Source organism: Phocoena phocoena, chromosome 3 (genome assembly GCF_963924675.1).
Source record: "Phocoena phocoena chromosome 3, mPhoPho1.1, whole genome shotgun sequence".
NCBI classification, from domain to species: Eukaryota; Metazoa; Chordata; class Mammalia; order Artiodactyla; family Phocoenidae; genus Phocoena; species Phocoena phocoena.
The window spans coordinates 123,419,741-123,440,767 of NC_089221.1; the positions used below are offsets into that span (position 1 = coordinate 123,419,741).

The 21,027-nt window shown below is 36.2% G+C and overlaps 1 protein-coding gene across 1 annotated transcript in view; it reads left to right on the top strand.

Moving 5' to 3' along the window:
- RBM27 (RNA binding motif protein 27) overlaps positions 1-21,027 on the top strand; it is a 67,261-nt gene that overhangs the window by 20,299 nt on the left and 25,935 nt on the right. Inside the window, exons 4-10 of the mRNA XM_065873291.1 lie at positions 1,869-1,960; positions 2,629-2,822; positions 3,791-4,051; positions 5,540-5,827; positions 8,096-8,230; positions 18,139-18,303; positions 20,208-20,357. Of these exons, the coding sequence (XP_065729363.1) occupies positions 1,869-1,960; positions 2,629-2,822; positions 3,791-4,051; positions 5,540-5,827; positions 8,096-8,230; positions 18,139-18,303; positions 20,208-20,357 (1,285 nt within the window). The remainder of the gene's footprint in view (positions 1-1,868; positions 1,961-2,628; positions 2,823-3,790; positions 4,052-5,539; positions 5,828-8,095; positions 8,231-18,138; positions 18,304-20,207; positions 20,358-21,027) is intronic.

Below are 21,027 nucleotides of genomic sequence, written 5' to 3' on the forward strand. Positions count from 1 at the left end.
ATGGATGAATAGTACCCCATTTTATGAATATATCATATTTTCTTTATCCAGTCATCAGTTGATAGATATTTGGATTAATAGGCAAATGGTTAATACTTTTTGCCTATCATAAATAACGCTGCGGTGAACATTCCTGCACAGGTTTTTGTTTTGTTTTATGTTTTTATTTCTCTTGGCTCCTTTAACTTTTTTTTTTTTTTTTTTTGCGGTACGCGGGCCTCTCACTGTTGTGGCCTCTCCCGTTGCGGAGCACAGGCTCCGGACGCGCAGGCTCAGCGGCCATGGCTTACGGGCCCAGCCGCTCCGCAGCATGTGGAATCTTCCCGGACCGGGGCACGAACCCACGTCCCCTGCATCGGCAGGCGGACTCTCAACCACTGCGCCACCAGGGAAGCCCTCCTTTAACTTTTTAAGAATAGTTTTTCCTATTAGAAAAACTAATTAGAAAGTAGTTTAGAAAATTAGTTTCCGGGACTTCCCTTGTGGCGCAGTGGTTAAGAATCCACGTGCCAATGCAGGGGACATGGGTTCGATCCTTGGTCTGGGAGGATCCCACATGCTGTGGAGCAACTAAGCCCGTGTGCCACTACTACTGAAGCCTGCATGCCTAGAGCCTGTGCTCCGCAACAAGAGAAGCCACCGCAATGAGAAGCCTGCGCACCACGACGAAGAGTAGCTCCCGCTCGCCACAACTAGAGCTGCGTGCAGCAACGAAGACCCAACGCAGCCAAAAAATTAAAAATTTAAAAAAACAAAACGAAAACTAGTTTCCTAAAATTAGAAAAATTTAGAGTGAATTAATACATGTCCATCAAAAAAACCTTAGAAAATACAGAACAGCGAAAAGAAGGAAAAAGTTCTCTAAGTTGATGTCTTTTAAGTCTCTTTATATCTTTAAATTCCCCCTTCATACTTACGTATATATCTACCTCTCTTCTTCCTTTCTTCACCCTCTTTTTTTCCTTAAATTTTGTTTTGTTGAAGAAACTCAGTCATTTGTCTTACGGAGTTTTGACTCTGGATTTTGCTGGTTGCATCCTCTGTATTTCCTGTAAATTGGTAGAAAGAACGATTTTTAAATATAGTCTAATAATTGTAGAGTGCTTTTGTCAGCACCATATGGTTGCCATATTGTGGCTGCCATTTTATGTCGCCTGAGTTTTACTAAATTGTTATCTTCTGTTCCATTCATTCACTTGCTTATTTGTGTATTTTTAAATGAGCTTCTCCATTAGATGGGCATTTGTTTACCTCTTCCAAATGTCTTTATTTCATTTCTCTCTGGTAAAGGCCATATATTTGTTTTGAGATTAACTTCTGTTTAAAAACTATAATAGAATCACTAGTTATCTATTTCTGGTCAATCTTGACTGTTAAGTTTTAAAAGAAGCCTTAACATTTCCAGTAATTCCAATACCATTTTTCCATAATTCACATGAAATACTTAGTTTTATAGCAGTGGTTAACTTAACCATTTGTTCCCAAAACCTTTTCTGTGAAATAAATCTGAAGTTCTCCTCAAATGAATTAATGTGTGAATGAATATATTTTGTAATTAGGAAAACACACACCATTTTACTATATGATACTTAGAGATTTGCTATTTTTACTGTTTCGGTTTAAAGAATGAGTTGCTGTTTTCCTCCTATTCTCTACCTTAAGTTAGCATTTAAAAATTAACATACTGCTGTTAAAGTAATTTCAGCATCTTTTTTACTTCTTCCTGTTGACCAGCTTTTGGGGATGTGATTTGACTTCAGTATTTCAGTATATTTGTGCCCTCTCGTGTGCTGGAAAGATTATCAGGTGGATGTGTTTTATAATTTATAGAAGGACTCTTCTTGTTTCTAATGAATATTTTCATGTAGGTATTTCAGGAGCCAGCAGAGGAAGAACGAGATGGCAGAAAAAAGAAATACCCTAGTCCCCAGAAGACTCGTTCAGAATCTAGTGAACGAAGGTTTGTGTTTATTTTTAATTAGGAAGACATGTATACCTCACTTTTCAGTTACCGTAGAAGGGCATTAAAGGAATTTTTAACATATGCTCTACTCCTCTCTCTACGCTGATTAAAGAAAGAAAATGTTTTTCCTCCCATTCCCTCTGTTTTTTTTTCTTTGTCATACTTTCTCTTCCTTTTATAAACAGTCTTCATTATGTGCTTTCCCCAAGAGCTCAGGGTGGGAGCAGTCTCCTTAGAGAATATTAATGAAATGTTCCATTTTGTTAGGGGTGCTCAGTATTAAAATCATCTGTAGCATTTTCTTACAAGTAGTGCAGTTTATATGTTGAATCATCAGCCTACCATCAAAAAATTAGTCTTTGTTTAGGAAAACTTTGTTTTGAGCCTTTTGTCTTTTCTAGTTTTAAATATGTTTTTCCTCTTACCCCTCCCCATACTTTGGATTCACCTCTTTTTTTCATTTCTTCCCACCCAGTGTACTTGTAGGGAATGTTTTTTTCTTTTTATATAATGGATTAGAGGAATTATATGGTAGTTTTATGGTTTCTGGAAAAGTATAGATGCTATGAATTTTGGTGAATCAAGGAGGATATTTCATACTACTGATTTGTTTTCAGACTTGGTTTCTATAGCATACACATGGCTTTCATATCTGTGTATTATAGGACACGTGAGAAAAAAAGAGACGATGGCAAGTGGAGAGACTATGACCGGTACTATGAGCGGACTGAAATGTACCGTGAGAAGTATGACTGGAGAAGGGGCAGGAGTAAGAGCCGGAGTAAGAGCCGAGGCCTGAGTCGAAGTCGGAGTCGAAGCCGGGGGCGCAGCAAAGACCGGGATCCCAATAGGAATGTTGGTGGGTCCATGAGGCTTCCCCAAAAAACTCCGTAGTTGCTTATCTTCCTATATCACAAGGGTGCCAGAGTGTCCCTTAAAAGTAACTGTACCTTTAATATGTTTGAACAACGTAAAATCTGGAATTGTCTCAAAAAACTTGATTTTTGTTAAAGACAAGGCTCTATTCTCAGGTTGGAGTTAGAGGAGTTTGACTAAGAAGAAGCTATCCATAAGTGTATCATTTATGTGAGTAGACTTAAGTCATGTTGTATAATTGAAACAAATGTCCTTTAGTCAACAAAACTGTTACTGGAGGAAGAGGGTTGCCTGCTCCCCTACCCCCACCCCCGACTGAAAATAATTGATTTGCTTTAAGGTTGCTTAGAGTATTTAAAATTAAAAAGAAAGAAATTTAAGTAGATTACTGGGATCCCAACCACTGATCTCCCAGGATAGCAGTTTGGAAGTCAATTCTTTTTTTTTTTTTTTTGCGGTACGTGGGCCTCTCACTGTTGTGGCCTCTCCCGTTGCGGAGCACAGACTCCGGACACACAGGCTCAGCGGCCATGGCTCACGGGCCCAGCCTCTCTGCGGCACGTGGGATCCTCCCGGACTGGGGCACGAACCTGCGTCCCCTGCATCGGCAGGCGGACTCTCAACCACTGCGCCACCAGGGAAGCCCTGGAAGTCAATTCTTGGATAGCATTCTTATTAAATATCAGTAGAGAAGCAGGTCTTTCTTCATTTTGTATTGATGTTGATGTTATAAAAGGTGATTTTATACAAGTTACTGGTCAAAATGTGTCACACTATTGATGTTCCTGGTTTTAGGATATATTAATAATGAGAGCACTTTGAAATATGGACAGCTCAGTAAGTTTACTTCAGTATTCTCATCTTTCTTTTTCTGTGGGAAAATAAACGTAGTTTAAGAACATAGATGTCTGATCTTATTTGTTTCTTGTTTTTATTTTGTCTCTGAAGCAGAACATAGGGAAAGATCAAAGTTTAAGAGTGAGAGGAATGACTTGGAGAGTTCCTACGTGTCTGTGTCTGCACCACCTCCGAACTCTTCTGAGCAGTATTCCTCTGGGGCACAGTCTATTCCCAGCACTGTTACTGTGATCGCACCTGCGCACCACTCTGAAAACACAACGGAGAGTTGGTCTAATTACTATAATAATCATAGCTCTTCCAATTCTTTTGGTCGAAACCCTCCACCAAAGAGGCGATGCAGAGATTATGATGGTAAAAGTTCTCTTCTATCTTGTACCCAGAAGTACTAGTAAAGCAAATGTTGCTAGTAGTGCATACCTTTTCATTACAGTCTGGATTTTATTAAAAGGGGTGAATGAGGAGGAGAATCTCTTTTGGCATATGCTTCTTGTTGGGTGTAATAGTTTGGCCCTTGTTAACAGAATGTTTAAATTTTACCCTTTAGTTTGTTTTTTGTTGTTCTTGTTACTTCAAACACTATAAGTATACCACAAACTTTGGTAGACACTAGGAATTTTATTTTTTTTGTGTGGTGTTTGTCCCTGGGAATTTGTTAATAAGCATGTATAACCTACTTAAAATTTTAACTTGCTAACTTTCCATTTGAATGAATGGATCAGGCTGTGTGTGTGCATGCATTTATTTTAATTTTTTATTATGGAAATATTTAAATATTTACAGAAGTTGACAAAATAGTATAATTAACCCTAGTGTATCCATGATCTCGCGTCAACTCATGGGCAATCTTGTTTTTGTGTATACTTCCACCACTTCTCCCTGGCCTGTATTATTTGAAGCAAATAACAGACATCATAACATTTTTTCTCTAAATATAGAATGTATATATTTTTACATTTTATTTATTTTTAAGTAGGGAATAGAATCACATGATTCAAGCATTAAATCACTGTCACTCTGGTCTTCCAGCCACAAAGATCTCCTTCCCAAGGACAGTTTAATGCTGTCAATTTCTTGTGTCTTTCCAAACATAGTCTTTGCATGTGTACATAAACAAAAACGTATATTTCCCCCACTTTCTTTTTTACATAAATGCTAGTATACTATATACTATTCATACTTCATTCATACTATGCATAATGTTTTTTTCACTTAGCAGTATTTTCTGGAGTCATCCTGTGTTAATATATAAAGAGCTTCTTCAGTATTTTTTACACTTCTTAGTATTCTGTATGTACAAAAATGTGTTTAAACCTGTTTCTTTTTGATGGCACTTTTGAGGTGTTTCAAATATTTTGCTGTTACAAACAATGCTGCAGTGAATAACCTGGTACATAATGCTTAGTTGAATACTTTAAAGTTTCAATTCCTAGATATAGTAAAGAATGGTTGCTTTAGAATAATAGCATGAAAGTAGATAGTTGAAAGTAGATCATCTAATTCAAGTTCCTTATCCCTCCCCACCTTTGTTAAATTGTTATTTAAAATATCTGAATTTTTATTATGAAAACTCAATAGCGAATGGGTTAATCTAATAGTGGTTGGTAGCCTGTTTTTGATCCAGTTATTTGCTATCTCAACAAAGTGTAGTCTCACAGTATAGAAAGTAGAGAGTACACCTGCCCCTACTTCAGGGATATGCGATGGTTAACAGAGTAACACTCAGAAGGCTTTAGACTCCCTGGAGAAAAAACACTTCATAAATGAGATGGGTGGGTGTTTCAGGGACTTGTTTGTTTTCTAAACTCTGGGTAGATCATAATAAGATTTATCTTCTTACAGAAAGAGGATTTTGTGTACTTGGTGACCTTTGTCAGTTTGATCATGGAAATGATCCCCTGGTTGTTGATGAAGTTGCTCTGCCAAGCATGATTCCTTTCCCTCCGCCTCCTCCTGGGCTTCCTCCTCCACCACCTCCTGGAATGTTAATGCCTCCAATGCCAGGCCCAGGCCCAGGCCCAGGTCCAGGTCCTGGCCCAGGCCCAGGCCCAGGTCCTGGCCACAGTATGAGACTTCCTGTTCCTCAAGGACATGGCCAGCCTCCGCCTTCTGTTGTGCTTCCCATACCAAGTAAGTATATGTTGAATATTTCTTTAGTGGAGAATTATATTTAGAAGAATCCATCCCTTTTACCTAACTTGACACTAGATTTTAAGTTTTTGAAAAATAAATTATTAATAGAATTTGGAATATATTCCCATAATTAAGATGTTTTTCTTTTTTTTCTATCCAGTGTACATTGCATTATTTGTAGTACCTCCAAGTGTAAATTTTATCAATAGTGGCCTAATCTGTATTGACCTGGAGTCAGAATCTTGCTAATTGATAGCATCTTAAGAAAGCCAGTGTTTTGAAGAGGTCAGAAAAAAAAGAACATGCCAGTAGTTCAGTGAAATTTCCGTCTTTAAAGAAAATCTCTGCAAGAGTATTGAAATAATCTTTAAAACATTTTATTATGGAAATTTTCTTTTTTTTCTTCCAGTTTTATTGATATATAATTGATGTACAGGACTGTTTAAGTTTAAGGTATTCAGCATAATGATTTGACTTGTGTACATCATGAAGTGATTATCACAGTAGGTTTAGTGACCATCCATCATCTCTTATAGGTACAAAATTAAAGAAATAGGAAAAAAAATTATTTTTCTTATGGTGAGAACTTTTAGGATTTACTCTGTTAACAACTTTCATATATAACATACAGCAGCATTAATTATATTTATCATGTTGTACATTACATCTCTAGTACTTTTTTATCTTATAATTGGAAGTTTGTGTCTTTTGACTGCCTTCGTCCCATTCCTTTTCCCCTCTATGGAAATTTTTGGATATACACAGATGTAGAATAATAATATACCATGTACCATCATCCAACTTAAGTGGTTATCAATATTCAGCTGGTTTTGTCTCATTTATTCCTCCCCCTCCCCACACACAATTTTTTTGCTTATTTTTTCTTTTTGCTGAAGTAAATTTCAAATGTCATAGCATTTCACCAGTATGTACTTCAGTATGAATCTCTTCAATGATAAAGACTTCAAAAAAAAAAATCAATGTGCTGTTACCACATCCACCAAAATTAAGATAAGGAATGTTTAAAAATGATCATTTAAAAAAACTTAACTGGGGCTTCCCTGGTGGCACAGTGGTTGAGAGTCCGCCTGCCGATGCAGTGGACATGGGTTCGTGCCCTGGTCCAGGAAGATCCCACATGCCGCGGAGCGTCTGGGCCCGTGAGCCATGGCTGCTGAGCCTGCGCGTCCGCAAAAAAAAAAAAAAAAAAAAAACAACTTACTTAACAGTTGCTGGTTTAGCAGAAACAGAAATAAGACTAAATTTTTTAAATGTAACTGAAAAAATTCTGGGGCAGTCAGTTTACATGTGTACAAAGACATAAGAAAATATCTACCCAAAGACATTTAATGTTTTAAGAGTTAGCAAATTATTTTTAAAAATGGTTGCCATTTAATTTATTTAAGTTGTACTTTTTTAATTTTGGGGTTTTTTTAATCTTAATTTTTTTTAATTATTGCAAACTCACAAGAAGTTGCAAAAATAGTTTAACATGATTCCATGTACCCATCACATAGCTTTCCTGCAGTAATATTCTTTATAGAACACGTTTCATTAAAGTTGATAACGATTCGGAGACATTTAATGCATAGATTTGGTCAGTAGCAATATGGTTATTTTAACAGTGTTTGTTAGTATTTAATATTGTCACATGAATGGTATAATTATGAAGCTCAAGGTGAGATTTTATTTCCCAGATTAAAAGCCATCTTTGATGTATAGGAATTCTCACAGTATAAGATCTTAACCTCATTTTGGGAACATATCTGTTTAAAAGTTAAATCTAAGAATGTCATTTCCCCCCAACATTTTGCTATGAAAAATTTCAAGGAAACAAATAGCATCTAGGTTCTACAATTAACTAAAAATGTGATCTCTCCATGTTTAGTTTTGATGCATTTCACGGTATGTTGTAACATCAGTACACTTAAACATGTTTATCATTAACTTGAGAGTTCTGTAGAACTCTCTCACTGCAGAAAGTTTGTTCAGGTCCCTTGGTAGCCATTTTCTACTGCCCCTCCAGATGCAACCAGTTCTGCCATTTTTCCACCCTAGATTAGTTTTGTCCGTTACAGAACTAAAATGTCATTTAAATTAATTATGTACCCAGTGCTTAACCTGCACATATCAAATTCCTTAATTCTGTTCTAAGCCAAAGTAGGTATTTTAAGTGTGAATATCCAAATTAATACTTGGTGTAGTGAGTATTTTTATTAGCTGGGAAACATTAATGCTCTACCTTTCACTTTTGGTTGTCTGTAGGACCACCCATAACACAGTCAAGCTTGATAAACAACCGTGACCAGCCTGGGACAAGTGCAGTGCCCAATCTTGCACCAGTGGGAGCAAGACTACCTCCTCCCTTACCCCAGAACCTCCTTTATACAGTGTCAGAACGTAAGTATACATTTGATTTAAAATTACTGGGGTATAGAAAAGCCAAGTTTTCTCAGAACAGTCTTACACTTAAAAAAAATACAATTAATTTCTATTTTTATGGACTGTGCTATATAAAAATTATATTTGTGTTTAAAGGGCAGTTTACTGTGTGGTTATGATATATAACTATTTTAATTTTGTGTGATAATGGGAGAGAAGGGCAAGGCCTTCTGTATTGGAGAAGTCTACTCTGCTATAGAGTAGCAACATTCCTCCACTAAAGGAATTTTATTTTGAAGCTTCTGTTCAAAAATTGTTCCTCTGATTGAATTTCCAAAACATAAGGCTTATCTCCTAAGAGTATACAAAAGGTCCGATAAAATATACCTAATTATTTAACTTGTAATGCTGAAGTGAAGATAGCATCATTTAAACTGTAATATTTAGTGGTTAGGCTGTTTTGTAACATTTATGTTTAACTGTAATAATATGTTGTTCTTAATTCTCTTTTATTTCTTAAGTGTTTTTTTTGTTGTTGGTGTTGGTTTTAGTTGACTAAGGCTTAAAAAAATTTTTCTTCAAAAACATAAAAATAAGGTAGTTGGTGGTTTAAAATGTCAGACTGTGAGATTTTCTTTACAGAGCTAGGTAACTTTATAGATAAATACATCTTTTTTTGTAACTGTGTTTATCATAAACATTTCTTCATCTCTGTCATGACCTGGAGAGGCAACTTAGAAAAGTAATTAAGCCCAGGTTCAAATTCTGCTTCCATCACTTATGTCATTGTGACCTTAGGCAAGTTACTTAACCACTTTGTATCCTAATTTCCTCTTTTGTAGAATAGAAATAATAATAACATTACTCACCTCATTAAGGTTGTTTTGGGGAAGAAATGGATTAATACCTATAAAGCATCTAGAATAGTATCTGGCACCTAGCAAGTTACACGTAAGGAATAGTTATTATAATTTTGTAGTTATCATTGTCTCCATAAATTTCAGCCTCTCTGAAATCAAACCTGTTATCTTCCCTTAAGTCTTTACTACCTCCACAATGCCTGTCTTTCTTTGTTAATGGAAATAACACCCACCTTATCACCTAGAATTGAAACCCTGACATGACTGACTCATTGCTTTGCTTTTTTATATCTAGTTAATCGAAAAATTCTTCCTCTTTTTCTTTGAAGCATCCCTTTCTGTCTCTTCCTGCTGTGGCTTCTGCCCTCATCCACGCTTGAATCACTTCACATTTCGGATTATTGATACAATCTTCTTGAGTCCATTACGTTTCACCCCCATCTTCCCCCCATGTCACACCACATAATGCTGCTAAGCTAGTCTGCCTAAGAAAACCAGCCATGACAGCTCCTTATGAGAACTCTTCAGTGGCCATTATTTCCTCCTAAACCATAGATGAACCCCTTTCTATGGCTTCTCTTTCTATAATCTATTCCTCACTTCTTGGTAGTCTCTTTTCACTATTCCCTCATGTGTATTTTCTGTGGTCAGGCCAGTTATAACCCTGTCTGTGCCCCTGTCATGACTCAACTTTGTTTTCCTGTTTTCATTCTTCGTAATGTACTCCCTCTCCTGTTTTTGCAAGACCCAGATCTTCTAAGTATATGGGGAACATTACTGCTCTGTTCTGAACTCCTACAGTACCAAAAAGCATTTATTACATAATGACATATAATTGTACGTAGGCCACTATTTGATTTCTTTTCATTTATGTAAATCTTATGTTCAGCTGTTCTTCTTCAGAACAGAAACCACATCTGATAGTTAAGTAATTGTCCATACTGTTTCACTTTTAGTATCTCACCGTCTTCTAATTACTATAGTGTCTTGTTGCAGTGCATATTTGTTTTACTGCTTCTCTCATTTTTTTTAATTATGGGAAATTTCAGACATATATAATAATAAAGAAGGTAGTATAATAAACTGCCACATTCCCATCACCCAGCTTCAACATGTTTCATGTTGATCAGTCTTGTTTCATCTATTCCCCCCTGAATCAGCTCTTAACATTACTTCTTAATGCCTTTTATTTATCTGAGAGTCTTCTGCAGATGACACATTTTCATATTGTTAAATTTAACATTGTGACTCACAATAAAAATTCCATTTTGTTTTTAATTTCTAAAAAATCTGGCGATTACCATTTATTTTAATATTGTTAAATTTAACATAGTGACTCACTCTATAAAAGTTCCCTTTTTTTTTTCCCAGCATGAGATTTTTATTTTCTATTTCAGATAAGTTATGGGGAAATGTATATCAAATTTTGTGCCCTGAAGTACAGCTTTTTTTTTCTTTTTAAATTTTTATTGGAGTATAGTTGATTTACAGTGTTGTGTTAGTTTAGGTGTACAGCAAAGTGAATCAGTTATACATATACATACATCTACTCTTTTTTTTTTTAGATGTTGGGGGTAGGAGTTTATTAATTAATTTATTTTTGCTGTGTTGGGTCTTCGTTTCTGTGTGAGGGCTTTCTCTAGTTGTGGCAAGCGGGGGCCACTCTTCATCACGGTGCGCAGGCCTCTCACTATCACGGCCTCTCTTGTCGCGGAACACAGGCTCCAGACGCGCAGGCTCAGTAGTTGTGGCTCACGGGCCTAGTTGCTCCGCGGCATGTGGGATCTTCCCAGACCAGGGCTCAAACCCGTGTCCCCTGCATTAGCAGGCAGATTCTCAACCACTGTGCCACCAGGGAAGCCCCATCTACTCTCTTTTAGATTCTTTTCCCATATAGGTCATTACAGAGTATTGGGTAGAGTTCCCTGTGCTATACAGGAGGTCCTTATTAGTCATCTATTTTATATATAGTACTGTGTATATGTCAATTCCAATCTCCCAATTCATCCCTCCCCACCCCTCACCCCTTTCCCCCCTGGTAACCACAGGTTTGTTTTCTACATCTGTGAGTCTGTTTCTGTTTTGTAAATATGTTCATTTGTACCATTTTTTTAGATTCCACATATAAGTGATATATGATATTTGTCTCTTTCGTCTGACTTCACTCAGTATGACAAAAATTCCATTTTGATTTTAATGAAAAAGTATCTGGCAGTTACCATTTATTTCAATGACTTAGCCTAATATTAATTCAGCAAATATTTATTGAGTGCCTACTATGTGCCAGGCATTGTGCTACACCCTGGGGAGCCAAGATGAACAAAATGTCTGACTTCATGTTTGAAGATGATTTTTCTGTTATTCCTTAAAAGCCAGACTATTTTTGGTATATCAGTAAAGTCCTTTTAGAACTGAAGTTTCAAGTTTCTGTTTTTCAGAGGCTGATAACATTTCTAAGAAAATTTGGGGGACCGATACAGTTAGCAGCTTCTTATTTTGCTGTGTTAAGGACTGCATATGAAGACATCTAATATTTTGATTTTAAAAATACATTTTTATACCAAATAACTCAGAATAAATGACAGTCCTTTTAAATTTGGCTTTATGAAATATCACATTTTTTTCCCATTTTTGTTTCAGACCAATAAAGGGCAATAGCTTCCTATTGGCATTTGTGAATTAGTGCTTTAGAAGATAGTCTTATATGCTGTGTCATTGTTTATAAAGAGACTTAGTTGGTGGGCAACTGAACATTTTGAAACTTATAGAATATTCAATATTGGGAAGTTTAAAACTGTACTATGCAAACTGCTTTCTTCCTTTCTTAAAAGTTAAAATGTGATTCCAAAATTTAGAGAGAAATTTGAAAACCTAGGAGATGGTTTCTGATAATCTAAACATAAAAAATTTTTTTTGGTGAGTGTAGTTTGTTATTTATAAATTTTTTGTATCTTTCTATTCAGTTGATTTTAAAACATCTTTTTTTTTTTAATTACCTTTGAGACAGATAAGTTGAATTCTTTAAATTGTTCAGGTTTACTTTTTAAGCGCTATAGTTTATAATTTCAAGAAAATTAGAACTTGCTTCAGTTCAAATGAAGTAAAAAAGCTATATGTATGTTTGCAACGTAATAGGGAACTTAAGCTATTCTTAAAGTTTTACAAGTTGGGAAAGTTTAAGTTACAGATTTTTTTGGTCATTGAAACTATCGTTAAAATTCACAGCATAGAAAATGTGTGTAAGTGAAGAACAGCATATCAAATGGTATTTAGCTGTGAAAATTATGTCAATAGGGACCCAAATAAACATAGAAAAATGAAATCTGGGTTTTTGGAGGTAAGAATAGGAGTCTATTGAATGCTAGGTACTGGGAATATACAGATGAATAAGAAATGATTTTTCTCCTAAGAAGTTAAAATCTATTAGTGGGAAAGAAATATGTTAAAAATTACAAACCCACAAAAATCAATCACAGTGTATTTTGCTGTTAAAACTAAATGAACAGAGTGCCTCAGAAATACAGGTAACAAAGGAACTAATTCTGCCCAAAATAAAACCTTCATCTAGTCTGTAATTATCACTCATTTTTGAAGAGGTCGGTTGAATGTTAAAAGAAGAAAAAGAATTACCTCACTGGAAAACTGGGTAGGATACATGGGGCTCCTGGTAATGCTATTTAAAACTTAATGTCAGAAATGGTTATAATTTAGAAAAAGCTCTGAAATTTGGTTTTTTTGGAGTTAAGATGTCCTAAATACTCTGAAAAGGACTTAAATAATGAAACGTAGTTGGAATTATATGGAAAAACACTTATTAAAATCAACTATTTCCTTTGAAGTACCTAAACATTTTACCCAAATTTGAAGTCACCAATTCAGTGTATAGTTTTGGGGTTTTGGGTTTTGTGGGTTCCCCCTTCCCCCTGCACAAGACAGGACTATTTTAAAGTATACTCCCTTTTCTGCCTTAAATTTGACCTGTTTATTCTGCTTCTTTGAAGAAGTAGTAGTAGAAATATTTTGTAACTGCTAGGCTCGTTGTACTGGGTATGTGAAAGAGTGATAGTAAAATATAACATCCTAGATTTTATTTATTTATTTATTATTATTATTTTTTTTTTGCGGTACGCGGGCCTCTCACTGTTGTGGCCTCTCCCATTGCGGAGCACAGGCTCCGGACGCGCAGGCTCAGCAGCCATGGCTCACGGGCCTAGCTGCTCCGCGGCATGTGGGATCTTCCCGGACCGGGGCACGAACCCGCGTCCCCTGCATCAGCAGGCGGACTCTCAACCACTGTGCCAACAGGGAAGCCCAACATCCTAGATTTTAGAGACTGATTTTTAGGTTGAAGGCAGTTGTCAATCTTCAAGTGAATTTACATAAAATACTTTTATCCTTCGGAAAGTACATTTCCTGTTATTAACTATGTCAAATTATTAAAACATTATATTCTTAAACGGGAGATTTCTCATTTAATTCTGTGGAATATATAACATTTTTCTGTGCACAATCATGGATTTTGATGTCTAGAAAAGTCATTCTCCAGTAGAGTCGTCATATATTGTCTAGAGTTTCTCTCCCCTTGTGTGTTACTTAGATTTGTGTTGCATTAGTTGTCATATTGCCCATTTCAAATAATGTCTAATGAATATCAAATAAAGGTATTCATCCAAAGAAATACTTAATTGTCATTGGGATACTTTTAGTAAATAAACTTTCATCCCTTCTTTAAGTATTGAGTCCTGCTATGTGCCAGGCACCGTTTAGGCCCTGACCTTTAGAAAGTGTGCCAGGGACCTTGTATTCTAATAGAGAAGACACATGATAAGCATGGCCAATAATTGGAAGGTATAGCTTTTTTATTTTTTCTGATTGAGCTTTTAGTTTAAAACTCAGGGGGACTTCCCTGGTGGTGCAGTGGTTAAGAATCACCTGCAGTGCTGGGCACACGGGTTCGATCCCTGGTCCAGGAAGATCCCACATGCTACGGAGCAGCTAAGCCCGTGTACCACAACTACTGAGCCCGCGTGCCACAACTACTGAAGCCTGTGTGCCTAGAGTCTGTGCTCCGTAATAAGCGAAGCCACCGCAATGAGAAGCCTGCACACTGCAACGAAGAGTAGCCCCCACTCGCCGCACCTAGAGAAAGCCCGTGAGCAACAATGAAGACCCAACACAGCCAAAAATAAATAAATAAATATTTTTTTAAAAATAGAATTTTTTTTTCTTGTGAATACTCTTAAAGACAAAATCAGGAAAATTACAAAGAGTAGCTAAAATTTTAGTTTGAATAGACTGTCTACAACTGACTAGAGTTAACATTAAGAATGTGAGGGCTTCCCTGGTGGTGCAGTGGCTGAGAGTCCGCCTGCCGATGCAGGGGACAGGGGTTCGTGCCCGATCCGGGAAGATCCCACATGCCGTGGAGCGGCTGGGCCCCTGAGCCATGGCTGCTGAGCCTGAGCATCCGGAGCCTGTGCTCCACAAAGGGAGAGGCCACAACAGTGAGAGGCCGGCGTACCAGGGGAAAAAAAAAAAAAAAAAAAAAAAAAAAGAGAATGTGAAAATGTTGCTGTCAGGCATGTAAGATACATGAATGACTCAAGATAGGAGTATGAACTTAGGATGTTTGCGGTTTGGAATTATTTAGTCACTCTACACTGATCAAAACTAAATTGAATGAATCTGGGAACTATACTCAATATCTTGTAATAACCTATAATGGAAAAGAATCTAAAAAAATATATATACATACATATTTAACTGAATCACTTTGCTCTACATCTGAAATTAGCACAACATTGTAAATCAAATATATTTCAATAAAAATTTTTTTAAAAACTAAATTGAATGAAGCTAAATTGTGACTGGCTTATCTTCACCATTATTGTAACCAATTTGATTTTTTTTTTTTTTTTTTTTTTTTTTTTTTGTGGTATGCGGGCCTCTCACTGTTGTGGCCTCTCCCGTTGCGGAGCACAGTCTCCGGACACGCAGGCCCAGCAGCCATGGCTCACGGGCCCAGCCGCTCCGCGGCAGGTGGGATCCTCCCGGACCGGGACACGAACCCGTGTCCCCTGCATCAGCAGGCGGACTCTCAACCACTGCGCCACCAGGGAAGCCCAACCAATTTGATTTTTAAAAACTTTTTGTTATGGAAAATTTCAAATACAAGAGTAGAGCAAATAGTGTAGTTAATTGTCATTATTCATTTAGTGGCTTCAACATGTATCAACACACGGTTAATCTTGCTTTATCTGTAACTCACTCCTGACTTGATTATTTTAGAACAAGTCCCAAACGTAACATTTAATCTGTAAAATCTTCATTATATATCTCTAAAAGATAAGGGATAAACACACATGCACACAATTACTATACTTTAATCACAATCCCAAGATATTTATAACAGGTATTATTGTCAAATATCCAACCAGTGTTCATTATTCCCAGTTGTATCATAGATGTTCCTTTATAGCTGGTTCATTTGAAGCTGGATCCAAATAAGGTTACATATTACATTTAGTTAATATGTTTTTAAGTCTTTATTTATTTAATTTTTTTAAAGTCTTTAAATCTGTAACAGTTTCTCCTACCTCTTTTTTTTCTCCTTGACATTTATTTGTTGAAGGAACAGATCATTTGTCCTGAAGAATTTTTCCACAATCTGGACTTGGCACATTGCATCCCGTCGTGTTATTTAACACGTTCCTCTATCCTCTGTATTTCCTGTAAATTAGAGGTTTAGATCTAGAGACTTAATTAGGGTCACTTTTGCTTTTTTCCCCCCCCTTATTTTGAATGAATATTTTATTGATGGGGTTTTGTACTTCCTACTGCAGTATATCATGATGTACATAATACCAAGTTGTCTCCTTTCTGTGTTACAAATATTGATCACTGTGTACAGGTGTTTTCATCCTGATGCATCCGTTTAAAAAGTTGCACGTGGTTATTTGTGATCCCTGCCTAGATCTCTTGTTTCATTTGGGGTTATAAAAGTGTGATACTCTAATTCTATTATTTCTTCTACATTTATTGGCTGGCATTCTACAAAGTGAAACTTGGGAGTTAACCATTTCTTTAACCTGAAATTCACTTTTTACAGGAAAGACAGGATAAATGCTTGTGTCCTTTCATTTATCACTTTTCAGAAAATGAGTTTGTTTCCTAATATCTTCCAGAGGTACCACTGTATTTTTTTTAAGTATCATAAAGAACTCATGGATTTCTAATCCCCAAAATACCAAATTTCTAATACCAAACATACTAATGTTTGGTATGTTTCACCCCATTATGGCCCTTTTTGATGTTCAAATTGTCTAGTTTTTGACCATGGGGAGCCTCTTCATGTTGGTTCTGCAGATTGCTTTGTTTTGTTTTTGACATGCTAGTGTTTGGTAGCCATCTTGCTTTTGGAGGGACAGGGTATACTAAGGTGTACCAGGCCCATCTTAGAAGTTTTCTAACCAGTCCTAGAATCAGCCTTTTATCTGAGGAACTGTTTCTTTTTGAAATACTATTTAGAGACCTGAATAGATGTTGTTAAAGAAAATCAGGCCTCATTTGAATAAACAGCCATCTTTCTGAAGTGTCTGAATGCATGTTTTTTGTCACTTGTTTTAAAAAGACATTGTACAAAGTAGCCTTTTAGTTTCTAATTTACTTTGAGACAGTTATTAATTAAATACACATGGTACATTGAGTGCTGTATCATAAATTTAAACTAGTCATATGGACTAGTTTGGGAGTACTAGTTGTACTTCCCATTTTTCTCTTTAGCTCACTACTGCGTTCTGCAAGGAATTCTCTGCAGTAGGTCATGCTTAAAACTATTTTCAGATCATTGAGGATATGTTAAATTGTTTTTGCATTGTAATGATTGATCCTTTTTTCAGTTTTGAAAGGATTGGTGCTAAGCCCCCAGTTATGTGGTCTGCTTATACAGTATGATGTCACCTCCTCTGCTCCGTATATAGGAAGAGAAGGGTACTAAAGTTTAGCACATCTATTTCTTCTCTACATTTACTGTGAAATCAAGTGGTGCTTTGTGACTTGTTTATTAAGGTGTATTAATAGTCTTCTGGATTGTTCACTTTATAAGGACATTTCATCAGGTATAAAAAAATTCTAAATTCACTTTGTTTTGTGTCACATAGTGAATGTCTGTCTGACTTTAGATATAAAATATTGAGTAAATCTTAAAAATAGGTCTCATACGAGGTAGTCAGTGAAAAAGATACTATTAAATAACCAACCAAAGGGGGTTTTGCTCCTTGATACCTTGTCTTTTTTAATCTTGTTCTACAGAATTTGGCTTCATTGTTTCTGACATTTCTTGCATCCATAAATATAGATTCTAAATGTGCTTTCTTTCCAAAAGTGGTCCTTAATATCTGAGGTAATTTCATGTGTACAGTGGCTAGTCTGTTCACCTGGGATTTTTTCCTTTTTTTCTTTCTCTATGTTTGTTATCCACCTGCTAGTAGGATAACAAATTTTCACTGTCTTGTTTAATTTTTCTTTTGAATATTTCTTATTCTCTGAGGGTATGCTTGTGGTGGGTTTCTTTTTTTTAAGTTCCTTTATTATTTTTCTTTTTTCTGCTCTCAGATAGGGAGTATAGTTTGTGCATACCTGAAATTATATGAGTTTGGGGAGGAGTGTTTTTATTTTTTTTAAATGGGTATGACAGCTTTCATAACCACATGTCTCATTGGATACAAAACTCTACATGAATAATAGCTCAAGGTTCCATTGTCTAATAACTTGATAAGGTTGATTGTTCCGTTTTGGGTAAATCACGTAATTATTCCATTTAAGATTATAAAAAATGGACGTTTTGCAGTCACACTATCTAATTCTTACTCTTTGTACCTCAATGCTTCCTAACCAGTTGCATGTCTATTTCTTGAGTTAGAAAGAATCTTAGTAACATCTTTCTTGGGTACAGTTCCCATTGGTATACTTTCTCTGTTCTTGGCTCAGGTCTCAGGAAGTAGATCATTGCTTACGAGAAGCTTGTGACTCTCAATCCCAGCTGCCCTCCTATTCTTTCCTCTGTAGGACAGCCCATGTACTCTCGTGAGCATGGTGCTGCTGCATCTGAGCGACTTCAGTTGGGGACACCGCCTCCTCTGTTGGCAGCTCGTTTGGTGCCACCTCGAAACCTCATGGGATCCTCCATTGGGTACCATACCTCAGTCTCCAGCCCCACCCCTCTGGTCCCAGGTAAGCTTTGCTACAGATGGCCATCCACCTCTGATCTTTTGTACCATAAACTGGCCAACCTAAGAGGTGATCTGGTATCCTGATCTGCTCTCACAGATTCCCATTAAAACTCCTAGGTAGTTTTATTTTCTGTTTCTCTGCTTCTTTGGTTTGTCCCTAGTGGCTCCTAGATGATTAGGTCTCCTGTGTGTCTGTCATCTCTGGTGTCCTTTGTATTTACTTTCCGTGCCTCTGTAACTAAGGTCATGCTAGTTCCTTGAACTAGTTTCTAATCCGATAGATAGGAAGAGAGTATCTACTTGAATGGTTTCTAATCAGTTACATGTTACAAGAAAACTAGGTTAATTTTTCTTTAAAAGAAAACAAAAACATCTGGTTTCTTCCTGATCATGGATGAAAATGTCTTTTTCCCATCTGTCCCTTGTTGTATGGAATGGCTGTGTATAATGTGATTTCTTGAAAACTCTTCCCTCCTATTGACGTGTACATTTTGAAGATCTGTGGAGTGCTTTGAGGGTGTCTCATGAGGTTTTTAACATTTCTCACTTTGCGTTTAGATCTCAGTTCATCATGATTAACTAAAGGACTTTCAAGTTTCTTAGGGTTCTGTGTATTCCCAGGAATTATCAGATCGAGGCTATTTGATTATGTAACTTCTTTAAAACTTTCTGCAGCCTTAGTGTAGATTTTTCTGTCAAGAGTACCAAGTGGTAACTGAAAACTTTTAAATCATAATTTGCTGATCTTATACTCTGAATTATAGAGCTAATCGGCTAGTAATAAAGATCTGAATGTACCTTATCTTGTAGCTGAAACCTAATACGAGCAACAAAGGAGTTTTTCCACTAAGAAAAAAAGATGCAAGGATTTATATTGATAAATTACAACTGTGAGAATCGGCATCTTCACTCCATCTTAACCTTCTTTCATTTTATGTACGATGAAAAGGATATTTTGGAGATAAACACATTCAGAATTTTTTTAAACACTAACAAAATATTTATTTAGCATAAGAATTTTAAAAATTAAATTTTTAGGGACTTCCCTGGCAGTCCAGTGGTTAAGACTCCGTGCTTCCACTGCAGGGGGCGTGAGTGCCATCCCTGGTTGGGGAACTAGGATCCCGCATGCCACGCACAGTGTGGCCAAAAAAATAAATAAATTTTTAGTTGTAGAGAAAACACAGAGAACATGATAAAAGTGGCACTGATGAAGCGGGTGGTAGTAAAATGATGATTACATTTATAAACATAAAATGTATCTTATTTAGCTGTTTGAAATAAAACATTTGAGGTATGTTTTACATATGAAATTGGCTCTTTTCTCTCCAGTTTAAAGTGCACATAACCAGGCACTTCCCTGGTGGTCCAGTGGTTAGGACTCTGTGCTTCCAATGCAGGGGGCGTGGGTTTGATCCCTGGTTGGGGAACCAGGATCCCACATATTGCGCAGCGCGGCCAAAAAAAGAAAAAAAAAGCAGATAACCAAATTAATAGATTTTTTCCCCCAATTAAGAGAGTACTGAGAAATTAGGTGAGACGTGATAACAGAGGAAACCCAGCCAGTCATTTGTATATGGCGTTCATGTATGTGAAAATTTCTCTTAAAAATGTGCATTTAAGTTTGCATTAGGTGATTAATATAGAGGACAAAAATGGCTAGGTAAACGAATCCAGAAATATATCAGTAATTCAGAATGGATTTGCATGTCTGTGTTTTGTGACCGGAACATTTTTGTTTCTTTGACTTCCAATAGGTTTATCTATATACTGTAATTCAAAGAGGGAAATATATATGGGTTGATATATTTGTTGAAGAAAATTCATTTTTCTGGTTATTTTATAATAGGAAATTATTTAACTACTGTTATTTGTTTCATGTTTTGTTGTTTTGTTTTCCCTCAGATACCTATGAACCAGATGGTTATAATCCAGAAGCTCCTAGTATTACCAGTTCTGGTAGATCTCAGTATAGGCAGTTTTTTTCAAGAACACAGACACAGCGCCCAAACCTGATTGGCCTAACATCTGGAGATATGGATGCAAATCCAAGAGGTAAGAATGCATTTAACTTTTACTCATGCTAAATGTCATTTGGGCGTAGTATTTCTGACCTCACTAAGGTCTAAAAATACTTTCAACAGTCTCTCTTTGAAGGGTGCTGTGTAATCTCAAATGCTTTTGAATATCTCCAAATTTTACTTTAAAGCCATAAATAAAATAAAAATAAATATATTCTGCTTATATTTATTTTTAAATAAAAATAATACTAGTGTTAATTAATTGCTTTTTGTAGGACTTTAGGCTATTTTAGGCACTATGCTAGATGTTAGATATAGAAAAACGACATGATCCCTCACCCTCAAAGAACTAATCATTTAATGGCCTACTTTGTGTTTTAAGAGCTGTGCTTCACACTAGTAACATTCAGAATTTTAAACACTATGATAAAATTATCCTTTGACTATTATTTATGATTATAACCATACGTTAGGACCTTTATAAAGCATAGCCACAAATCTTAAAAGATTAAATGCAAGCATTGCCTTTAATATGGGTTGATACCATCCTTTCACCTCTGCTCAAAAAAAAGTTTGGTTAAAGCGTTTGATGAGATTCCAGTTTCTTACTTCTTATTATAGTTAGATTTCCAGTATTTAATTTCAGTTTGAATGACTGGCCATGTGCCATCCTGAGGATATTTTCCTGATTTAATTATATGGTG